Raw genomic sequence first — 19,136 nt, 5'->3', positions numbered from 1 at the left:
TTTCTGATCTCCTGAGGAGACAACAGGCTGGCAAGTCAGTAACAAGAGACATCCATCATCCAGGTGTATGTGGCCAGATAAGGGCTTTGAGTGGATTTGGATACTAAGAATTACAGTGAGTTCTGAAGTGAAAATCATCCCTCAGGCTATAAATCTTACACTGTTCAGAAGGAGCAGTTCCATTTCAGTGCTCAATTTCAAAGCTCTCAAACCAGAAGAAACTTTGAGTCATTTTGTATATATTAAGCCTATTTTGCTAATGTGACAAAACATACCTGTAAAGATAATAGTAGTAGAGGTGACTTAATTTCTGAAGCTTCTCACTGGGAAGACATCTTGTCTTCTCAAATTTTGTTTTAGTGCCCCAGAGCTGTTGACTTTTGAAAGGCTGGAGAGACTGGAACAACCTGGGAGATGAGGTGGCAGGAAAATAGTTCTCTTAAAATGAATGCTGCTGAGGGTCACAGAAACCTTATCAGTTTTGCGAAGCATTGAGACTTGACATTATCTGATAAGTCACTGCTCCTTAAGAAATCCCTAGCAAGTCAAACTGTTCAAGTGTGTCCTACGGAGATGAGTTTGTGCTGGAGAGCTGTAGGATGGCTGTGGGAAGGATGTAGCTGGAAATGGTCTTTGATCTGCCTGTGCTGCTGATGCCCCCGAAACTTTAGGTTGAGAGTTCCCGCTTCTGCATGATACAGTGCAACAGAACATCCTTTGCATAGCTTTTCATCTCCTCTCTCCCACTCCACATACACATACCCCCCTCCAAAATTCTCTTTGAATGTGTTCTGACTACATTTGCCCTCTGGTTTTGATTAAATGTGCTTATTTTTCATATGGGCTCATTTTTTAATGTGGTTGTCTTTCAAGATGAAACAGCTGCTGCCGTTACATTCAAAAAACTGATTGGATTTCAGGGGCACAGCAATAATTGTTGCAGATGGCAAGTTAGTTAATTGCTTTGGGCTCCTTAGGGAGGAAGGTGTTCAGCTGTGGAACTGCAAGGTATTACTACTTTGTTCTAAAGAATGATCCACAGCCTTCTCCAAGTGCTGCATACTGAATATCACCCAGAGGCTACTTCTTGTGAGTGTCCTCAGTACAGGAATGTCACTCTACAGAACCTGAGGTTTATTCCTCACATTATGATGATGCACCTGCGGTTTCATAAAAGAATTTTGGTTCTTTGCTTTCAGACAATGTATTTTTGCAGTACTGGTGAACAGAGTAAGGTAGGTTATTAAAAATGATAGCACATAAAAGATCTTCTTGCATAGTAATGGTAGCTGCACCCAGGAGATCATTTAATTCGTGTAGCTGCCGGCTGCTTAAATTTGGCAAATCAAAGCCTCCAGATTTTTAAGTGTCTCTTTCATATAGGCTTTCAAAATCCAACAAAAGAAACTGAACAGTACCTTGAAAGGTAAAATGAGAATTGGAAGGGGGAGCTATCCTAGAAACTTTCTCTTTAAGCCCAAATGCAAAGTGATAAAAGTACTGCTGTTAGCTGAAGCTCAATGCACTTGCGGCACTAAAGATCTAACCAGCGGTGCAGCCTGTTTGCTAAGCTGTCCTGTTACTAAACCTGCAGAAAGAGCATTGCTTCTGAAAATGCTTTGTTAGACATATCCAAGAATGCCAAACTTACTATTTTTAGTAGTTTTATTTTCTTGTCCATCATTTAATCTGAGCATTTTCCGATGAGGATGTTTTCCCTGCAGATATACTATGTCATGAAGCATTTTCACATGGATGTACAGCTCCAGCAGGAAGCAATGATTCTATTATTCCCCTTTGTATTTCCTTAAGGTGAATGCCTGTAGAAAGACAAAGCTTACAAACTGATGGCTTTGACTGAAACTGAAAAAGACAGTGTTTTAAAATTGTGCATGAAGCATCAGAATGAAGGAAATAATTCTCAGTCATTTTTTTCCCCAGTGGCTTGCTGGCTTTATTTTGTCCTTTTAAGAGAGTTTTTAATTTATCAGAGAGTTCTTAAATGTGGACTGTTGCTCAAATGCAAGATGTTTATCAGGTAGAATTTCCTCTTGTCCATTTACCAATGGCCAGGTTTGCTTTGGTTTAGGTTTTGAAAATGGGAAGTAAATTCTTAGACTTTTCCACCCCCTTCCCCCCCTACTGTTATTAAACCACTAGAAGAGAATGAGTGAAACATTTGCCATGATTGATATAATTTTTTAAAAGGCAGGTCTGTGTAACCTTACTGCAAATAAGCAGAAGCAGGTTCTCAGTAGCAGCATCTACTAAGTCTTCTGTCAACCATAAAAGCACAAACTGAGCCATGCCACATGTCTTGTATTTTTCCCTTACACAAATCTCATGTGACTGTTCTCTAGAGGAAGGAGCTATGCAAGTCAGAAATGGTTCTCTCACTGGTCATCCAGAATTTCAGCCAGCAGACTGGCTGCTATGATGTGGATTTATGTAGTGTGTAGTATTATCTATAACAAATAGGCCTAACATCCCAAATTTATCTGAAACTGATAGCTCAGAAGGGCTCACAGATTGTTCATTATTGTGTGAAGTAAATAAACGATGACACTTTGATCTCTAAGTCCATTCACCAGTGGAAAATACTGAATATTGATAAATCCTGTAATCTGAAAGATCAAATGAGGAACAGAGGGTTAGAAGTTAAAACCAAATGCAATTTCTAGTAAAAGAGTTAATTAACCATTGAGACAAACTCTTAAGGACAGGAATAGATCCTTCAGTTTAAGACTGCGGGTGATAATGGGATAACTCACTGGAAATAACTCACTGGGCTTCCCAGGGAGGTGATGGAGTCACCGTCCCTGGAGGTGTTCAAGAGGGGATTGGATGTGGCACTTGGTGCCATGGTCTAGTCATGAGGTCTGTGGTGACAGGTTGGACTCGGTGATCTTTGAGGTCTCTTCCAACTCTGGTGATACTGTGATATTCTGCAGTATTCTTGTATAAGGGTGCAATGCAGAAATAACTGGATTATATGGTTTTGCTTATGTTGTATAGGAGATCAGACCAAACGACCTTGTAGTTCCTTCCAGCTTTTAGATACAAAAGTCTGTGTCAGTCCTGGCTAGGAATGAGAAGATCCGTTTCTCATCTCCATCCTTCAACTTCTCAGCTAACTCCATGCTAATGAAGCGTTACCTTGTGCTCTTTCTAAGATTTTACCAGAAGAGGATGACTATGGATTTGACATAGAAGAAAAGAACAAAGCAATTGTGGTGAAGTCAGTTCGAAGAGGGTCCTCTGCAGAGGTAAGAAGTTACATCCATAAATATTTTGGGTTTGTTACCTAAAAACATTCCAACGCTTTGACAAGGGGCAAGACCATCCTTTAATTAGAGACAGCTAATAGAAAATGGGGTGGCTTCTACAGTTCCTGTGATGATAAACTGGGTTTGTAAATTACAAAGCTTTCTGGCATCTTTGGGTGACTTGCTGAATATTTTTGGTAAGTGACTGGACAACAGCAGTATCTCTGTGTGGTGATAGCATACCTCAGCTGCAGTAGTGATGTCATGTTACTTTCCCTCCCTCCTCAGGTTTGTTTTGGGGCAGCAAAGATGTGCAGTGAGAAATGGGTTTGGGTGAAGGCTGTGTTCTTTAGATTTGTATTTATGCCTTAAAAAGCATGCACTCATTTCCCTCCTTGGTATTTTTAAGGGCTCTATAGAACATACTTGCTTCGTTTCTTTGAGGCACATGGATGGTGCAGATGATGTAGGATCTGAGTATGTCATAAGCATTTGTTTATCCATACAAAATCCTTGTGTGGAACACAACATGACCCTCCATTTACTGAAATTAAGTGTTAGACAGACTGAAAGTCACCTAAAGAGCTTTTAAAAATAGGCTTTCAAGCACCTGTGAAGGTAAGAGAGGACTAAATTACTTGTCCAGTATTTCACAGTACACTGTCACAGCACACAGATGGTACTTCTCGTTAAAAGCCCCAGACAACCAGTGTTGAATCTATTTTAATGTCTACATTTATTTGTGGTCAGTGCTTTTGGGCTTCACATAACTCCTAGATGACTTGCCCAATGCAGATATCTGACATGGACAGACTGATTTTAGCAGTGTTGAGAGTGTCAAGTGGGAAGGAATTTTGAACTGAAGCTTAATAGTAGAACTGAATTATTTCAGTATTCCTGATTCTTGTTTGATTTGTGGTTGCCAAAGAAACCAATCTTACCCTCTGCTTCGTGCTCAAAATCAGCAGGGGTTGGCCAAAAATTGTATTAGTCCAAAGCTCTGCTGGAAACCATTGCCTGACAGATAATCCTTCTGCCCTTTCTTAGGTAAGATGCTGGTGGAATAGCCTGCAAATCTGTTGTGTTTTAAGACAACAGAAGCACACAATTATCTAAGGAATCCTTTTCTTGATCTTCCAAGACAAACTATCTGTGACCATGAGCCCCTATTTTCAACTTGATCTTAGAATACTGTTTCAGAGAAGAATTAAATCTGCATCTCTGCACTCAAAGGCTGTCAGCTCATTCTGGGAAGACCTGAGGCCCAACAGGAATGCTTTTCATTACATTCTACAGGGGTTTTTTAATTGCTTTGTGATAACAGAAAGATATGCAACATGTGGTTCTGTGTGGCTCAGCAGCTGTGGGCCATTTAGAGACCCTATGCCTGCTGTCACACTCTTCAGGGACAAGGATGAAGATGTGCAGTTTTGTTTTACAGTGCCCACCACAGTGCCCATTCATTAGGTCTGTCAGACTTCAGGGCAGAATAAGATTCCAGGTTCACCAGTTGATTGGGAACAAATCTATGACTTCCATGGGTTTATTCAGGGTTAGGATATTCTCTTTGAGTTCAGGAGTGTGATCTCTTTTTTTACCTAGTACACCTGCAACAGAATTGTCAGGCCCAGGTTGTGGCAGCACACAGCATGTGCAGCATGGGTCTTTAGGTTTTTCATTCAGACTAAGAGTGGCCAGGCACTGCTTTTTCTATCATTAGTGTATTTTTTCTTCTCAAAATTTTATAGGAACTGCTTTTTAGATTTGTCTATGCCAGAAGCAGTTTCCAAATTGTGTTTAAAAGCTGTTAAGAAAAGAATTGATAGAACATTAAATTCCTCTACTGACAGGGTGCTTGAATTCTTCCTGATGTGTGTCCAGCTTCTCAGTTTTGGCCTTTAGATGGAATAGTGCTGTACTGGGCACTGCTCCTGCATTTTTCTTTCCTGAAACTGGAGGATCAGTAGCTCAGGCTGGGGCTCTCATCTGTAGGAGATGTCCCTCCATGCTCCTGGCAGCAGCTGCCTGTAACTATTAGCACTTGCTCTGCTCGCTTAGACAGAGGGTCACAAAAAAATCATATAGTAGTGGTTTGTTGGTGTGGATGGTGGCACACTGAGGCTTATCCCAAGTTCTTGAGTCTTCAGAAGAAAATTCAGAAAGTCTATGTCTCCTCAGTTTGAAACTTATCTTCCATTCTCTGCCAGCTCACTTGCAGGGCAGTTGCAGCCGGGCTTATTCCCACAGGTTGTAATAATGGAGCTGGTTTAGGAATGACACTGTCAGAAGGAAGCAACAGTGAAAAAAATGATCCTTTGGGGAGGTGAGGTTGCTCTCTCACTCTGAACAGCCGACTGACAAGCAGATGTCTGCACAGAGTGTGTTCAGCCAGCAGCCAGTTGGCCAGTGGCCATGCAGATGAACAGCAAAGAGCCAGCTGCTGGTGTCTGGGAAAACGCAGTGGCCTGGATCCAGACAACTGCATTGAGTTGTCATAAGGAGCATCCATTATTTAGCTCTGTGACTCTGCAAGGTCATTAGACACCCTGTCTGATCTTCCTTAGCCTGCTTAGCTGTATCCCAGAAGAGCAGCAGATTTTGATTTGAAAGTTGCTAGTTTGTAGGGCTTAAGATGTGACTTTGTACCTCCATCATTTGTAGATTTGCCTTGATTGCATGCCCAGATAGGTGTCCCATATGCACAGGCAGTGAATAGCTTAAACTTAAAAACAGGTTACATTTACTTATCTGACTAGGTATAGACTGGTCTTGCATGGTTAGTGGTTCAAAACTTGACTCCCTGTGCCTCACACTTCTGTATCTCACTGGACATTGCAGCCAGTCTGTTACAGTCCCCTGTTTTTCAGTTGTCCTCCCTCTCCTGTGTTTAATAGTTTCCCTTATAGTAGCCCCTCTTAAAAAGAATTGTACTACAAAAGGAGAAAGTATATCTGTGCAGAGGCATACTTTTACAGATATTGGTAAAATCCCTTTGTTTTCTGTAAATGCAGACATGGTGACTGACAAGTGATTTGCTGGCCCAACACTTTATATCCAGCATTCCATATGACAGCAATCCTAGGAATGCCCAGAAGTTGAATGTTGAAGCCTGAACCTTAAGAGATGCTGACAGTGAGCTGAAGTTTCCTGTGGTGTTTGCTTCATTTGCAGATGGCTGGCCTGCAGACAGGAAGGAAAATCTATTCCATCAATGAGGACTTAGTCTTCCTACGCCCCTTTTCAGAAGTGGAAACCATTTTAAACCAGTCCTTCTGCTCACGAAGGCCACTTAGGCTTCTGGTAGCCACCAAATCAAAAGAGTAAGTGCTGAGATGGTCAGATAGATAAAGTTTATCTGTAAATATCAATTACTAAATACTTCTACAGTCTGTAGTGAAAACTCTGTAAACACTTTTGCTATGCAGAAGCAGTTCAGTGGGGCAAAAATGGCATAAATGAAAGACACAAGAGTCCCAAGTTGTTCTTAGTGATGAACTTCCTGCTTCCAGAGCAGGTCTGGATGTATTTTCAGTGTACTGAGTGCAGTTAAGTTTTGGCTTCCTTGTTCACAAACAGAACTGAATCACAAGGACCATGATTCTGACTCAGGCATGAAGCTTCTCACTCTAATATAAGTGCAAGGGAAAGCAGTTTTCACCCCATTAAAGCTTGTCTTCTTTTGGATGCCTAACAAACCCCTTGCAGTTTTTCCAGCTCTTTTTTTTTTATCCTCTAATGAGACTTGGCCCTGCTAATGTCTTTTGCATCATTACATCCTGCAATCCCAGAACTTGCCATAGAATTGAACATCTCAATGAGCACTTGATGCTGAATTCTAGTCCAGCATGTCTTGTCCAGCTTAATTTTTTGTTTTATGGGTTTTTTTAATGGAAAAGGTCTTTAGCTGATGTAAGTCAGCAATGGAAGTGAATATAAATGTCACAGAAAGATTTTGTCCCCTGTTAACTAAAGGCATGACTGTGTCACTTAAGGATGTAATAAATTGGGAGATGCCAGATTCTAATTATGAAGAGAATCTCCCATCTGCTCTAGAGAATGAAGATGGAGTAGGTGATTTCTTCAGGTCTGTTTATTTGTTACTTATTTGTAAGCTGTGTAGATACTTTCTTTAATCCAAGACCTGGTTATGAATGCCATGTTAGAATTGCCCAGAGCTCTGACAGCCTGACTGAAGATGCTGCTTTCTCTTCTCCTTGATTTACCTGCAGGATTATTAAAATCCCAGATTGTCCTGAGGCACTTTGCTTTCAGATTCGGGGAGCAGCACCACCATATGTTCATGCAGTAGGAAGAGGTAAGGAAAGAGGCTGTGGTATAGCTCAGCTTGGAGTACAGTTGAATATATATACATGTGTATCTAAAGTGTGTGTGGGGATATATATATCTATGTGCGTATCAATGAAGACAGATCAAAGGTTTCATTGTCAAACTTACTCTAAGCAAATTCCAACAGCTTAACTTTAATGACCATAATGATTTGGACTCCCTGTCCTAAACAAGAATTACAATCATGTATAAAACCATAGAAGAAGTTAGTTCCTGCCTCCAAGTGTTTGTAATCTAAATATACTCTAAGAAAATGGTATTGTCGTTGTTAAGCAAGTGTTGGGTCACTAATGCCAGCAACATAATACAAGGAATAACTGAATTCTACAGTAGAAGGAGCCTGGTGACACTGCAGTCCATAGTTCCATGGAAAGACTCTTGAGACAGCATCGTCACCTGAGCTCTTGCAAGCTAGAAGTGTGATTGCTTAGTGAACCTAACCTTGTTCCTTCCTGGACTACTAAGGTAGAGCTTTACAGTCCCAGGGAATAAAACTGAAAACTGAGAAGGCTGAGAAAAAGTGAAGATGTGATGCTGACTATTGCTTCTTCAGTATTTTTGCCTGTGGTCAGCCAATTTGGATCTCTGTAATTCTGAAGGTGCTGTGAGATCAGCAGGTTGGTGGGATCGTGTTTCTTGATGGACATCACAAAGACTAAAAAAGACTGCCTCACTCTTCACATTGCCTTGTACTGCTCTAAATTACTAATATAGGATAGAGGGGGACTGCTTTCCTTGGCCTTTTCAAAAGGAGAAAGCACAGTTTGACAGAGAGATTTACTACTTTCATCACTGAAATCTGAACTGAGCTACAAATAAAGGACAGCTCTAACCTTTACAGTCAGCAGATGCAAAAAATACAGCCTTTCAGACATGTACCACTTCCTTCCTCCCTCTGAACAAACACATATATCCAGATAGGTGCAGATAGCCTCCAGACAACAGGCAGCATTCAAATGCAATGATGTTCTCAAGGAGACTTTCATTACACTGCCATAACAGCACCTCATAGCCACTTTCTAAGTCTGAAGAGTGCAAACTGGAAGTACCAGCAGTCTCATTTGTCAGGATTTTGCTAGCAAAAGACAAATTTCTTTGGGGATAAAACTATGCATTGTAAATAATGGTGCCTTACAGAAGTGAATCACCTGAACTGGAGGTTTCTAGGAGCTGGATTTGTGTCTGAGTGTTGTTCACAGGAATCTGGAATAAATCCATTGAAGCTGGCTACTGCACTTGGCTTACTGTAGTTCAAGTACACTGTGGTCCTTTTCTTAGATGATGGTAGATTGCACAGCATGCAAGTGTTCTGTGTCTTTCAAGTGTTCTGTGTCTTTCAAGTGCAAGCTGAAACAAATATAACTGTTTGCATTTAAGCAAGACCTCAGCTCTTGTAAGCATAAGGCTAGAAGAGGCATATAAGAATCCCAGATGACTTCCCACAGGAATTTCATTTTCTGTCACAATCTAGGAGGTCTCTGTTTTTCCCAGCACTACTGGAAGTATGTTTTCCTTTTACAGCAAAGGTCTCAGGGTAAGTACTTAGTAGCAAAAGCATGACAGCATTCAGCTAGCTCTTCTCTTGCCCTTCTTAACCAGAAGCACTTTGCAGGCTTTCCAGATTTCTGTTCTGCAGTCAGGTGACTTTACTGCCTAACTCCTCTCCTGTTGATTTTTCAGGTTCTGAGGCTGCAGCTGTAGGCCTTCATCCAGGGCAGTGTATTTTGAAAGTTAATGGAAATAATGCAACACATGGCAATTACGTGGATGTTCTGGAGCACTTTACAGCCTACAGGGCCAGGCAACAGGAAGCACTGGTAGGAATACAAAGCCACAAAAGAAGTACATTCATTCTAGCTCTTCTTCAGTCCTCTCTCCTGTGCTTTTCTACTCTCTAAATATTCACAAAACAATGTATGCATGTCTCTCTTGACATATTTACTCCTGTGCCAAGGCCTTAGCATTACTGAGGGAGCTGATTACATTTGCCTGTAGTTGCAAAAAAAATCTACAAATATGTATGGCAGTTCATACTGATCTAGATCTTGTCTTCCCCAAAGTTCAGAGGGAAGCCAACTTAGAAGATATAAAATTGATAGTTAGATTCACCTTTGTACTCCAGACATATCAAGACTAGGCATTTTTACTGAGCTCATGGCTGAAGGCTGTGTCTCTTGAAAGGGATTGTACCAGTGGGTGTACAGAACACATGAAGATGCTGAGGACGACAGAGTTCAGCAAGCAGCATCCACTGCATATCTGAATGGCAGTCATCCTGGCTCCAGCAAAGATGACTCTTCACTGGAAGGAGGTGCAGAATTAAATCCCCTTCAAAGCAGCCAACAGGAATCAGGTAAAGATTCTCCCTAGGGACAATTCAAGGGCTTCAAGCAGGAGAAGTGCAGTAGAAATATGAAGTGTGATTATATTGGGAAATACCTCATCTTAGTAAAGGTTTGTAATAGAACAGGGTCTGCTGGAGGAAGTGTTCTTTTGTTCCAGTTTAGTCATGAGAAGAAAACATAGAGATACAGGCAGAAATCCCACTCCTGTGACTGATCTTTACAAGAGAGATGGTTTCTGGAATGAAAAGGCTCAGCATTTTCAGATCCATTTGGGTAACCTCTACAGACCAGGGCAGAGGCAGATGGAGAAGGAATGTCTGCAAGTAATTCCTCATAGAATAATCTGTTTTCTGTGATTTAAGATTAAAGATTAAGATTTTAAGTTACCTTGATCCAGAGCAAGTTTTCAGACAATGTTGCCACTGTGGTGTGTTTCCTCCAGCTATGAAACGTAACTCAAAACCTCACTGCTTCGCCTTCATGTTGAGAGCTCGTTCAGAAGAGCAGGTGGTAGGGGGAAATACTGAGACAGATTCAATCCAAAGGCATGAGCCTGGACTCTCTGGATGTCATTGACAGCTTCTCCAGGAACAGATGCACATCTCTGTGTCTCACATCTAAGGCCTGGTGAACCCCTTAGTCTAATGGTCAAACAGTGCAGCTCCATGGTGGAACAGCTGGAGCAGTGCCCTGGTTAGAGGCATGTGAGCAATTCTTTGTCAAATCTCAATTGGACTATAGTTTAAATATCTTTTCTGGTGACAATGGCATAGACAATGTCATAGCTGCACAGAAGATGCATCTGGAGCATTTTCCAAAATTGGACAGAAAAGTAGCAGTCTTCCAGAGGGTCATTACAAGCAAGAAGACTCTGAGAGTAACATACTTCACTTCCTTCTGGAAGCTTCTTCTGGGGTCTGTGTGCCTGAATGCTGAACAGAACTAGAAGTAATGTCCTGTGCTTGGATGTGTGCATGCACACATGGAAGAGCATCAGAATGTGGATTAGAGCATGTGAATTGTCTGTGCCTCTATTACTGTCACCAGCAGTGGCCAACAGCAAGTATCTTTCTTAGAACACTCTGCCAGCCTCTAGCAGTATGTAGCCCAGAGAGTCCTTGAGGCAAAGATTGTATGTGTCTTTGCATATAATCATACCTCTGCACAAGTTTCCCTTCCCTGTGTGTGCCTATATTCATGTATGCTGCCAAACATCTCTGACAACTTATTTTGGTTCCAGCCCAGACACCACAGACCATTAGCCCTCCACTGGTCATCGGTGAGGAAACTCCTCTTGTTAGCCTGACTGTGGATAACACCCACCTGGAGCATGGGGTGGTGTATGAGTACGTCAGCAGTGCAGGAATCAAATCCTTTGTCCTGGAGAAAATTGTGGAACCAAAAGGTTGCTTCAATCTCACTGCAAAGGTACCAGAAAACATAGAATCATGCATAACCAGCTTCATGCCTGAACAGCACAGGGAAGCCAATAATACAGGCATGGCTTGGCTCTTCAGATGAGGTAGCACATGGTCTTCTCAACCCTGCTTGGAGTTTTCTGCAGTAAAATGCAGCAAATTATAACAGCTTGTTTGGTATGAGCAAGTCAGCAAATGCTTCCAGGATTTCAGCTGAGGTAGAGGGAGGGGAGCTCTCAGCTGTGGAATTCTCACTCTTATCTCTCTGGTAACATACTCTTTGCTGATACTCAAGATTAATGTTTACAAGCAAGAATTTTCTTTATCTTGGAAGAAAATCAAGCAGCTTCTTCCCATCTGGTAGACTGCTTGGGTCACTAAAGGAATTGAGTAGAGCCTCTGGTACTGAGAAGCAGCAGTGCACTTAGTATTTTGGCCATTTGTGATGATAATGAGCTGATAGTAAATGTTTCTGTCGCATCCCAGTAAGATTATTGTTATGCCCCATGAAAGGACAGCAGAGCAGGTACCTTTGACAGTGCACAGTGGATATTTCAATCCACTTGAGTTATGCTAAAAAGTGTTGAGGAATGTTTTATGACTCTGGGGATTAGAGATGATAGTGGTTCTCAGCTGGTAATAAAGGCAGCTTGTTCTGAAGGCAGCTTTAGTCAACCATGACTTTGCCACTTACTCGGTGGAAGAAAACTGTTTTCTCTCACTGTCAAGTCTCATATCATTGACATCCTGTCTTTTTGTTTAGATTTTAGAGGCCTTTGCTGCAGAGGACAATCACTTTGTAAGGAACTGCAGAAGACTTATATCCCTAAGCAGTGCTGTGGCCACCATGCCCCAGTATGAATTCCGGCAAATCTGTGACACTAAGCTGGAAAGCATTAGCAGAAGGCTCACAAACTACCAAGAGGTACAACACTACTAGTTAATGGTGGAGTCTCAAGACAATACTTCATTGTGATAACTGGGTCTTAGTGGTCTTTATTCATGAATCCATACTGCTTTAGAGGTGGGTGTCCTGGAGGTGTGGAAGGAGCTCTGCAAGTTACTGAAATGCCAAGTGTTGAGGAAAAGAGGCCTTATCTGTGAATCACTCCTCCCAGCTTTTCAGAGCTTAGTTACTTTATTGCAGGTTCATTTCCACCATGTTAGTGACTAAATTATAACAGAATGATCAGTGTCTGATTTAACATGAGCTTAAGTACAATGTGTTGTAGCATAAACAAACAGTGCGTGTGCTTTTCATGCACTTAGCTGAGCTGTTTGAAGCTCAGGTGTAGCTAATTGTTCTCAGTCGTTCTTTTATGAGCTGTCTTTCCTAATGTGTTACTCCAGCTGCAGCAGAAATCATGATTCTTGAGCAGGAGGCAGGAAAAGGATTCTTTGTATTGCATCATAATTTTGGGCAAGGGAAGTAGCGTGAGCTTGCTTTATTTCTCCCAGTTTGCAGATGAATTGAAAACAAAGGTGAGCCCAGCCTTCAAACAAGCCATCACGGAACCGCATTCCCTTAACAGCATGGATTTCTGCCCCACCAACTGCCACATTAACCTCATGGAGGTCTCATACCCCAAAAACACTACCTCAGCAGGGAGGTCGTTCAGCATTCGCATTGGACGGAAACCCTCTATTATTGGTCTTGATCCAGAACAAGGTGATAATTAACTTTCAAATCATGCTGATTTTGTCTGCATCTGTGTCTTTCCACTGCTCAGCAAGGTCAAAATGAGTTCCAAACAAACACAGTCTTGTCAGTACTTTTTTCCTCCTTAAAATCAGAGCAAATCAGACTGTAGTGCAGTTTTCTTCTGTCATTACTACATAACTTCCATGCACTGGTGCTGAAAGTCTCTGTCAGGGAAATCTGTTTTCTGATAAATAGCTGCTAGACAGCATTTGTCCTACAACCTGATTGCTTGAGTCCCAAAATCGTGATCTCACCTAATATGCTTCTGATTTATTGTCTTGTGACACTCAGAGTGTTTAGAAGAGACACAGGGAAGTGTATGCTAACCAGTCTTCTGAAGAATGGCATTGACTGTTGAAAGTGAGGGCGATAAAGCAGCCCTGCTCACCTGAAGATACTAAAATTCTGTAGTATTTTTACTGCCAGCTAAGGTGGTTAGCAAAGTACTATACCAAACCTGTCAGCATTTTTAAATGAAAAGGAAATGTATTTATCTTCTGTGAGGACATTGTCCTGTTTCTTTTTATACATGTCTCTGTGTGTGAATGTTTGTAAAGCTGGAACAATATCAAACCCACTCCTGAGAACCCGAGTTCATTCACATTTCAACAAATGCTTTTAGGTACTGTGCTTGGTATGGCTACAGCAGTGGACAGTTGCTGTCCTTTTATAATTTAACCTGTTTCTAGACTGCAGTAAATTCAGAACATCTAGCTGACAGGCCAGGAGAGAAACACTTAGTCTTATTTTAAAAGTGATGTTTTGGTGATAGGATGTAATGATGTTAAAAAATGCTATGAAGTGTTGGTTTTTTCCTGTTAGAATGGCACCAATCCTAAAAGCTCATGATTGGGATGGAGTGGGTAAAGTCATGAGACCTATGCTAACTAGGCCCTTCAATGTTTAGTAGGTACCTTAAATCCAGTCTCGTATACACAACATTGCATCACCACTATGGCTGCACCATCCTGGAGATGTCTGACCCCAGAAGATGGAGATCTTGATGGTAGCTTTGGCCAGCAGAATGGAGGAACAGTTCAGGAAGAAAGGGGACTCAGTTTTCTGCTGAAACAGGAAGATCGAGAGATACAGGACTCCTACTTGCACCTCTTCAACAAGCTTGACATAGCAGTGAAGGAAATGAAGCAGTATGTCGTTCAGATAAATAAGTGAGTACAGAATCCCCTGTGCACTGCAGAGAGCAAGTCTGACAAAAGGGAGGCCTGAACCTCAGAAATAGCAGCAGGTCCTTGTATTGTGCATAACTGGCAGTGGCTTGTCTTCCTCCTTTAGTCAGCTGAGGTTCATGGATTTCTGTGAGCCCCTTTCAGTGGTTGCTGCAGTCTGTAAAATGCTGCAAGGTCACTTTTGATTTCACATAGCTGAGTTGCAGCCTTGCTCATTTCACCTTATTTGTGAGAGTGCCCACCAGAGAGCTGTGTGTTCTACTTTTGCAGACTTTTGTCCACCATAACAGAACCTACAGAGGGTGGTGCCTGTGAGCCACCGTCTACTGAGGAGACACCTCCACCTTCTCTGGGAGCAGAAGAGAGTGATCCTGACAAAGCTGAGCATGGTGGAATCAAGAAGGTCTGTTTCAAAGTTTCTGAGGAGGACCAGGAAGACTCTGGACATGATACAATGAGTTTCAGAGACTCCTACAGGTTAGTCTGAAGACTCTACCACCTTGACCTTACTAGTACAGTGTTTGGAAGTTCTAATCCAGGTATGGATTCAGCAGGCAGATGATTTTTCAGTCAGTCATTCTGTATTCACTTAATGAAACACTCACTAGCTGTAGTTACTTCATTACAGTTATTACCATGGAGACCTATACAGCAAAAACCTTTCCTCATAACAGTGCCAAATTACTTACATTTGTAGGTAATTGAATGAAATGAAATGAGTAGGTCTAGTGTGACTTTCCCTTTCTTTATCACAGAGCTGGAAACTACAGCAGCTCAGCAGAGTTTGCAGACTGCTTGGTCCTATAATAGCCACTTTTGTGAGGGGATGTTCCCATTTGAGGTTTTCCTGAAAGTCAAAAACACTCAGAAACTGAAATGGACCTTGAGTTCCTTATTTTTAGTGAGCCTTTGAAACCACAAATGCAAATGTTTATTCAGGTGTCTCAAAATCTTGGGTTTGGGGTATGATGACTGCTGCTTCTCCAGGAATATTTGCTGCCGGAGGACATCACACAGACACCAAGTCTCTCTTTCTTGGGAGGAAATGTTGGAAGCTCAGCTTCAGAAGAAATGGAATAACAGGTTGCAGTTGTGTCAGACCATTGCAACTTCATGTCCCTAACAGGCCATTTTTATATTTATAGTAAGGCCAGAGGGTTTTGTCTGTATGGAGGAGTGCAGACACTTCACAGAGAGTTGGGAGGATGACAGTAATTTGAATGAATGATGTGGCTTTGCAACCTCCAGGCTACAGGCCTGAGCCTTTACTTGCTGTGGGGTTTGTGCTTCTACAAGTAGTAATCTGTTACATTCGTTCAGGACTGTGGAAATGACAACCTGCACTGGGAGGAGGGTCTGGAGCCCATGTGGTCCAATCTATTGCTCAGAAAAGGGCCAACAAGATGGGCTGCTCAGGATCTTGTCCAGTTGAATACTGAACATCTCGAAGGACAGAAAAGAAACAGAACCAGCTCTTACAATGTTGAGATCTGTACCTTCTGTTTGTTGTGTTAGGTTGAAATCTGCATGTGTTCCAAAGCTTTTTCTGTTGAAATGTGCTGTGTTTCCTTCATTGCTGATTGGAGTCCCATTATGAAAGCCCCTTAGCTTAGATGGTGCCTGTGATTGAGGCTAATCTATTCTGGGTAACAAGGTGACACTAGAAACAGTCTCTGTGGGTCTGCCACTTGTTCCAGAATTCTACACTTTGGTGTACAATGAGCAAGATAATTCTATGTTATCTTTATTAAACAGAAGCAGAGAATTAAGCAAATATATTACAGGTAATAGTCACTCAAGGGAGAAGAACTATATTGATGGGTTTTGAACTGTAGCTACTGAGGAGCTACAAAAATAAGAAGATTATTGATAAGAAAATACCTTGTTTACATTACCCATGCTTCTTTCTCTGGGATCATTTGGAGGTGTAATTCACATTTCATAAGGGTTTGTACTGCAGAGTAGTTGCCAGAAGTATTCTTCATCTTTGGAAAAAATAGATTTCTTTGCAAACAAGTTGAACAGAGGACAGGTAAGACCCCTGATGAGGGTTCTTCCAGTTGATCTTAGAGTTCCATTTCATCTTGGTCTAAAATAAAAACAGAGGGAGAGACAATATGGAGAATATTGTAGGCTTTGTTTTGGGTTTGTAGCATTAAAACCAGTGGTACTTAAGTGGAGTGGGACAGTTTTGGAGATCCACACCTTTGTGATTACCTTTATTAAGTTATAGGTAGTGCAAAGTGAACTTCAAACAGGTTGTTCATACCAGAATTATCTAGGTGTTCAGGAACCAACAGAAGCCAACTGTAGTCACTCCTCTCCTTCCTGAGATAGAATTACATAGAATAGACATAGAATAAACCAGGTTGGAAGAGACCTTCAAGATCATCATGTCCAACCCATCAACCAATCCAATCCACCTAAACAACTAACCCATGGCACCAAGCACCCCATCAAGTCTCCTCCTGAACACCTCCAATGACAGTGACTCAACCACCTCCCCAGGCAGCCCATTCCAATGGGCAATCACTCTCTCCGTATAGAATTTCTTCCTAACATCCAACCTAAACCTCCCCTGGCGCAGCCTGAGACTGTGTCCTCTTGTTCTGGTACTGGCTGCCTGGGAGAAGAGACCAACATCCACCTGTCTACAACCTCCCTTCAGGTAGTTGTAAAGAGTAATAAGGTCACCCCTGAGTCTCCTCTTCTCCAGGCTAAGCAACCCCAGCTCCCCCAGTCTCTCCTCATAGGGCTTGTGTTCTCCAGTAGTATGGACTGTAAATTTCCTCTCCCATCTCCAATGTCTGTGCTATTACAGCTTCAATATGTGCTGGAGCTCGATGCTGTAATATTCTGAGAACTGCTAACAAATGTTGAGTAATGTCATTAGGTTTTCTTCTGTGTAACAGAATTGGTTTGAGGGATTGTGGTCTTGATAAAAAGAGGAGGATAGTACATTAGAGAGTGGCTGTAAGGACAGCCTGCATTCAGTCACCCTGCTTTTCCTTTCAGTGAATGTAACAGTAACCGGGACTCGGTGCTGTCATACACCAGTGTGCGGAGCAACAGCTCTTACCTGGGCAGTGATGAGATGGGATCAGGTGAGTACATCCAGAGGTTACCTGCATTCTTCTCGTACCAGATGCCTTAGCAGAGCTGATAAGCCTTTGCTGATTATAAGTACTTGCATATTTAAGTTCCACATGTGGTTTCTTCAAAACTAATCACCAGAACATAGTGATGTGTTCTTTCTCTAATGTCCCACAGTCAGTTTGGAATATGGAAGAGGTATTAGGCAGAGTAGGCTTTTGTAGTTATTAGATGGTTTGATCTATGAATTAGAGATAAAGCAGTAATCAGTTTTTACCCACTCCCATATGAAGGTGTGCTTGTATCATCTCTGGCCTCATCACAGATCAGGTTTGTAAGACAGTGCTAAGCTCTTCATCTGTCTTTATTAGGAGATGAGCTTCCCAATGATATGAGAATTCCTTTAGACAAACAAGACAAACTTCACGGCTGCCTGGAACATCTTTTTAACCAGGTAGGTAAAGCATTTTTCTTGCACAGAATTTATTTCCCTTTATCAATCAGTGTCATTACAAGAAATTGTTTAATGAAAGCATATTTTGAGGTGAGACAAGTATCAAGATTTTGGGAGTACAGTGTAAGCAAGTATAAGACGGCAGAATCAGTTTTGTGAACATGCAGTTTCCTCTGTGTGATTTTAAGCAAGGGGGACCTGTCTTATCAGGAGTTAGACTAAGGGGTGAAAAGCCTCTTCATGAAGAAGAGGAAAAGGTGAACAAAATTCTAATGCATCACTTTTACAGATCTCAGGAGAGTCCTCACAAATTTAGCCAACAGATGCCTTTGTGGTTGTAAAGCTCCAGAGAACTGTTGTGTGTTATCTGTTATCAGCCTGTAGATCATCATTGTGTTGCATTCAAAGTGAGGCTCTTGAGGCCGGTTCATGGTTAGGATGTCTTAATTTGTCAACAGGAAATCACTCCAAAATACAAATAGTGAAATGGCTTTTGCCTATTCCTACAAGAGTTCTGTTCAGATTTTCCTCTGGAAATCTTACTAACACTGAAAACATTCCTGTTGTAGGTCGATGCAATCAACGCACTTCTAAAAGGACCAGTAATAACTAAGGCCTTTGAAGAAACCAAGCACTTTCCAATGGACCACAGTTTGCAAGGTAAAGAAAAAGGTTGATGGTATTTAATGGATTTGCTAGGGTTTAGGAGCTTAACGTGAACACATCTGTACTGTATGGCTACACAGTCACAAAACTATGTAGTCTACCTAGTCATGCATTAAAGGCAGGTTATTCTGCCTGGCCATTGAAATCTTGCAGCCTTAAAAGGTCATTTTCACACAAATTCATTCTGAGACACACACAACACCTCTGTTGTGTGCTGCTGAGTCCTCCTAGCTCTTTCACAAGTCTCCAAATCTATCCTTTGATGTGAACACTGATGTGTATCTCTGAAGGTACGAGATAGGCCAGACACAAGGTAAATGAGCACTGATAAGCTAACGAGGGGCTGACCACTGTAGATCTGAGGCACCAAAAGGTTCTGCCTGAGTTTGCTTAATGACTTACTCTGCTTTTCTTCAGATGGATAATTGCCAGAGTAAACTCATCTTCACATGACATGTATTTTGAAAAGTGATTCCCAGCGAGAGCAAACAAACGATGCCGTGTTTTCTTTTTCCTCAGGGAGCATGATGAGACTTTGGTCTTAATGGGTTTGGGGCCCAGGATGTGGTTCCTTCTCTCACTGAAATACACAGAACTTCATTTTCAGAACATTTACTGCATTTCCTTTCCCACTTGAAATCTGAAATGTTTCCTACTA

At 41.7% G+C, this 19,136-nt stretch overlaps 1 protein-coding gene across 2 annotated transcripts in view; it reads left to right on the top strand.

Annotated features, from left to right (window-relative positions):
* PREX1 (phosphatidylinositol-3,4,5-trisphosphate dependent Rac exchange factor 1) overlaps window positions 1-19,136 on the top strand; it is a 166,616-nt gene that overhangs the window by 129,414 nt on the left and 18,066 nt on the right. The window contains exons 17-29 of one of the 2 annotated variants that reach the window (XM_068149879.1): window positions 3,174-3,266; window positions 6,438-6,586; window positions 7,496-7,581; window positions 9,294-9,430; window positions 9,795-9,966; window positions 11,199-11,386; window positions 12,140-12,301; window positions 12,835-13,045; window positions 13,989-14,247; window positions 14,536-14,742; window positions 17,281-17,369; window positions 17,730-17,812; window positions 18,382-18,472. In XM_068149879.1, the coding sequence (XP_068005980.1) occupies window positions 3,174-3,266; window positions 6,438-6,586; window positions 7,496-7,581; window positions 9,294-9,430; window positions 9,795-9,966; window positions 11,199-11,386; window positions 12,140-12,301; window positions 12,835-13,045; window positions 13,989-14,247; window positions 14,536-14,742; window positions 17,281-17,369; window positions 17,730-17,812; window positions 18,382-18,472 (1,927 nt within the window). Of the gene's footprint in view, window positions 1-3,173; window positions 3,267-6,437; window positions 6,587-7,495; window positions 7,582-9,293; window positions 9,431-9,794; window positions 9,967-11,198; window positions 11,387-12,139; window positions 12,302-12,834; window positions 13,046-13,985; window positions 14,248-14,535; window positions 14,743-17,280; window positions 17,370-17,729; window positions 17,813-18,381; window positions 18,473-19,136 lie in introns of both variants that reach the window. The other variant, XM_068149878.1, reaches the window with a different exon arrangement.

The sequence above is a fragment of the Melanerpes formicivorus genome, unplaced genomic scaffold (genome assembly GCF_026170545.1).
Source record: "Melanerpes formicivorus ecotype bairdi unplaced genomic scaffold, bMelFor1.0.p_v2 SCAF_19, whole genome shotgun sequence".
NCBI classification, from domain to species: domain Eukaryota; kingdom Metazoa; phylum Chordata; class Aves; order Piciformes; family Picidae; genus Melanerpes; species Melanerpes formicivorus.
This window is presented reverse-complemented; position numbering and strand designations above follow the sequence as displayed.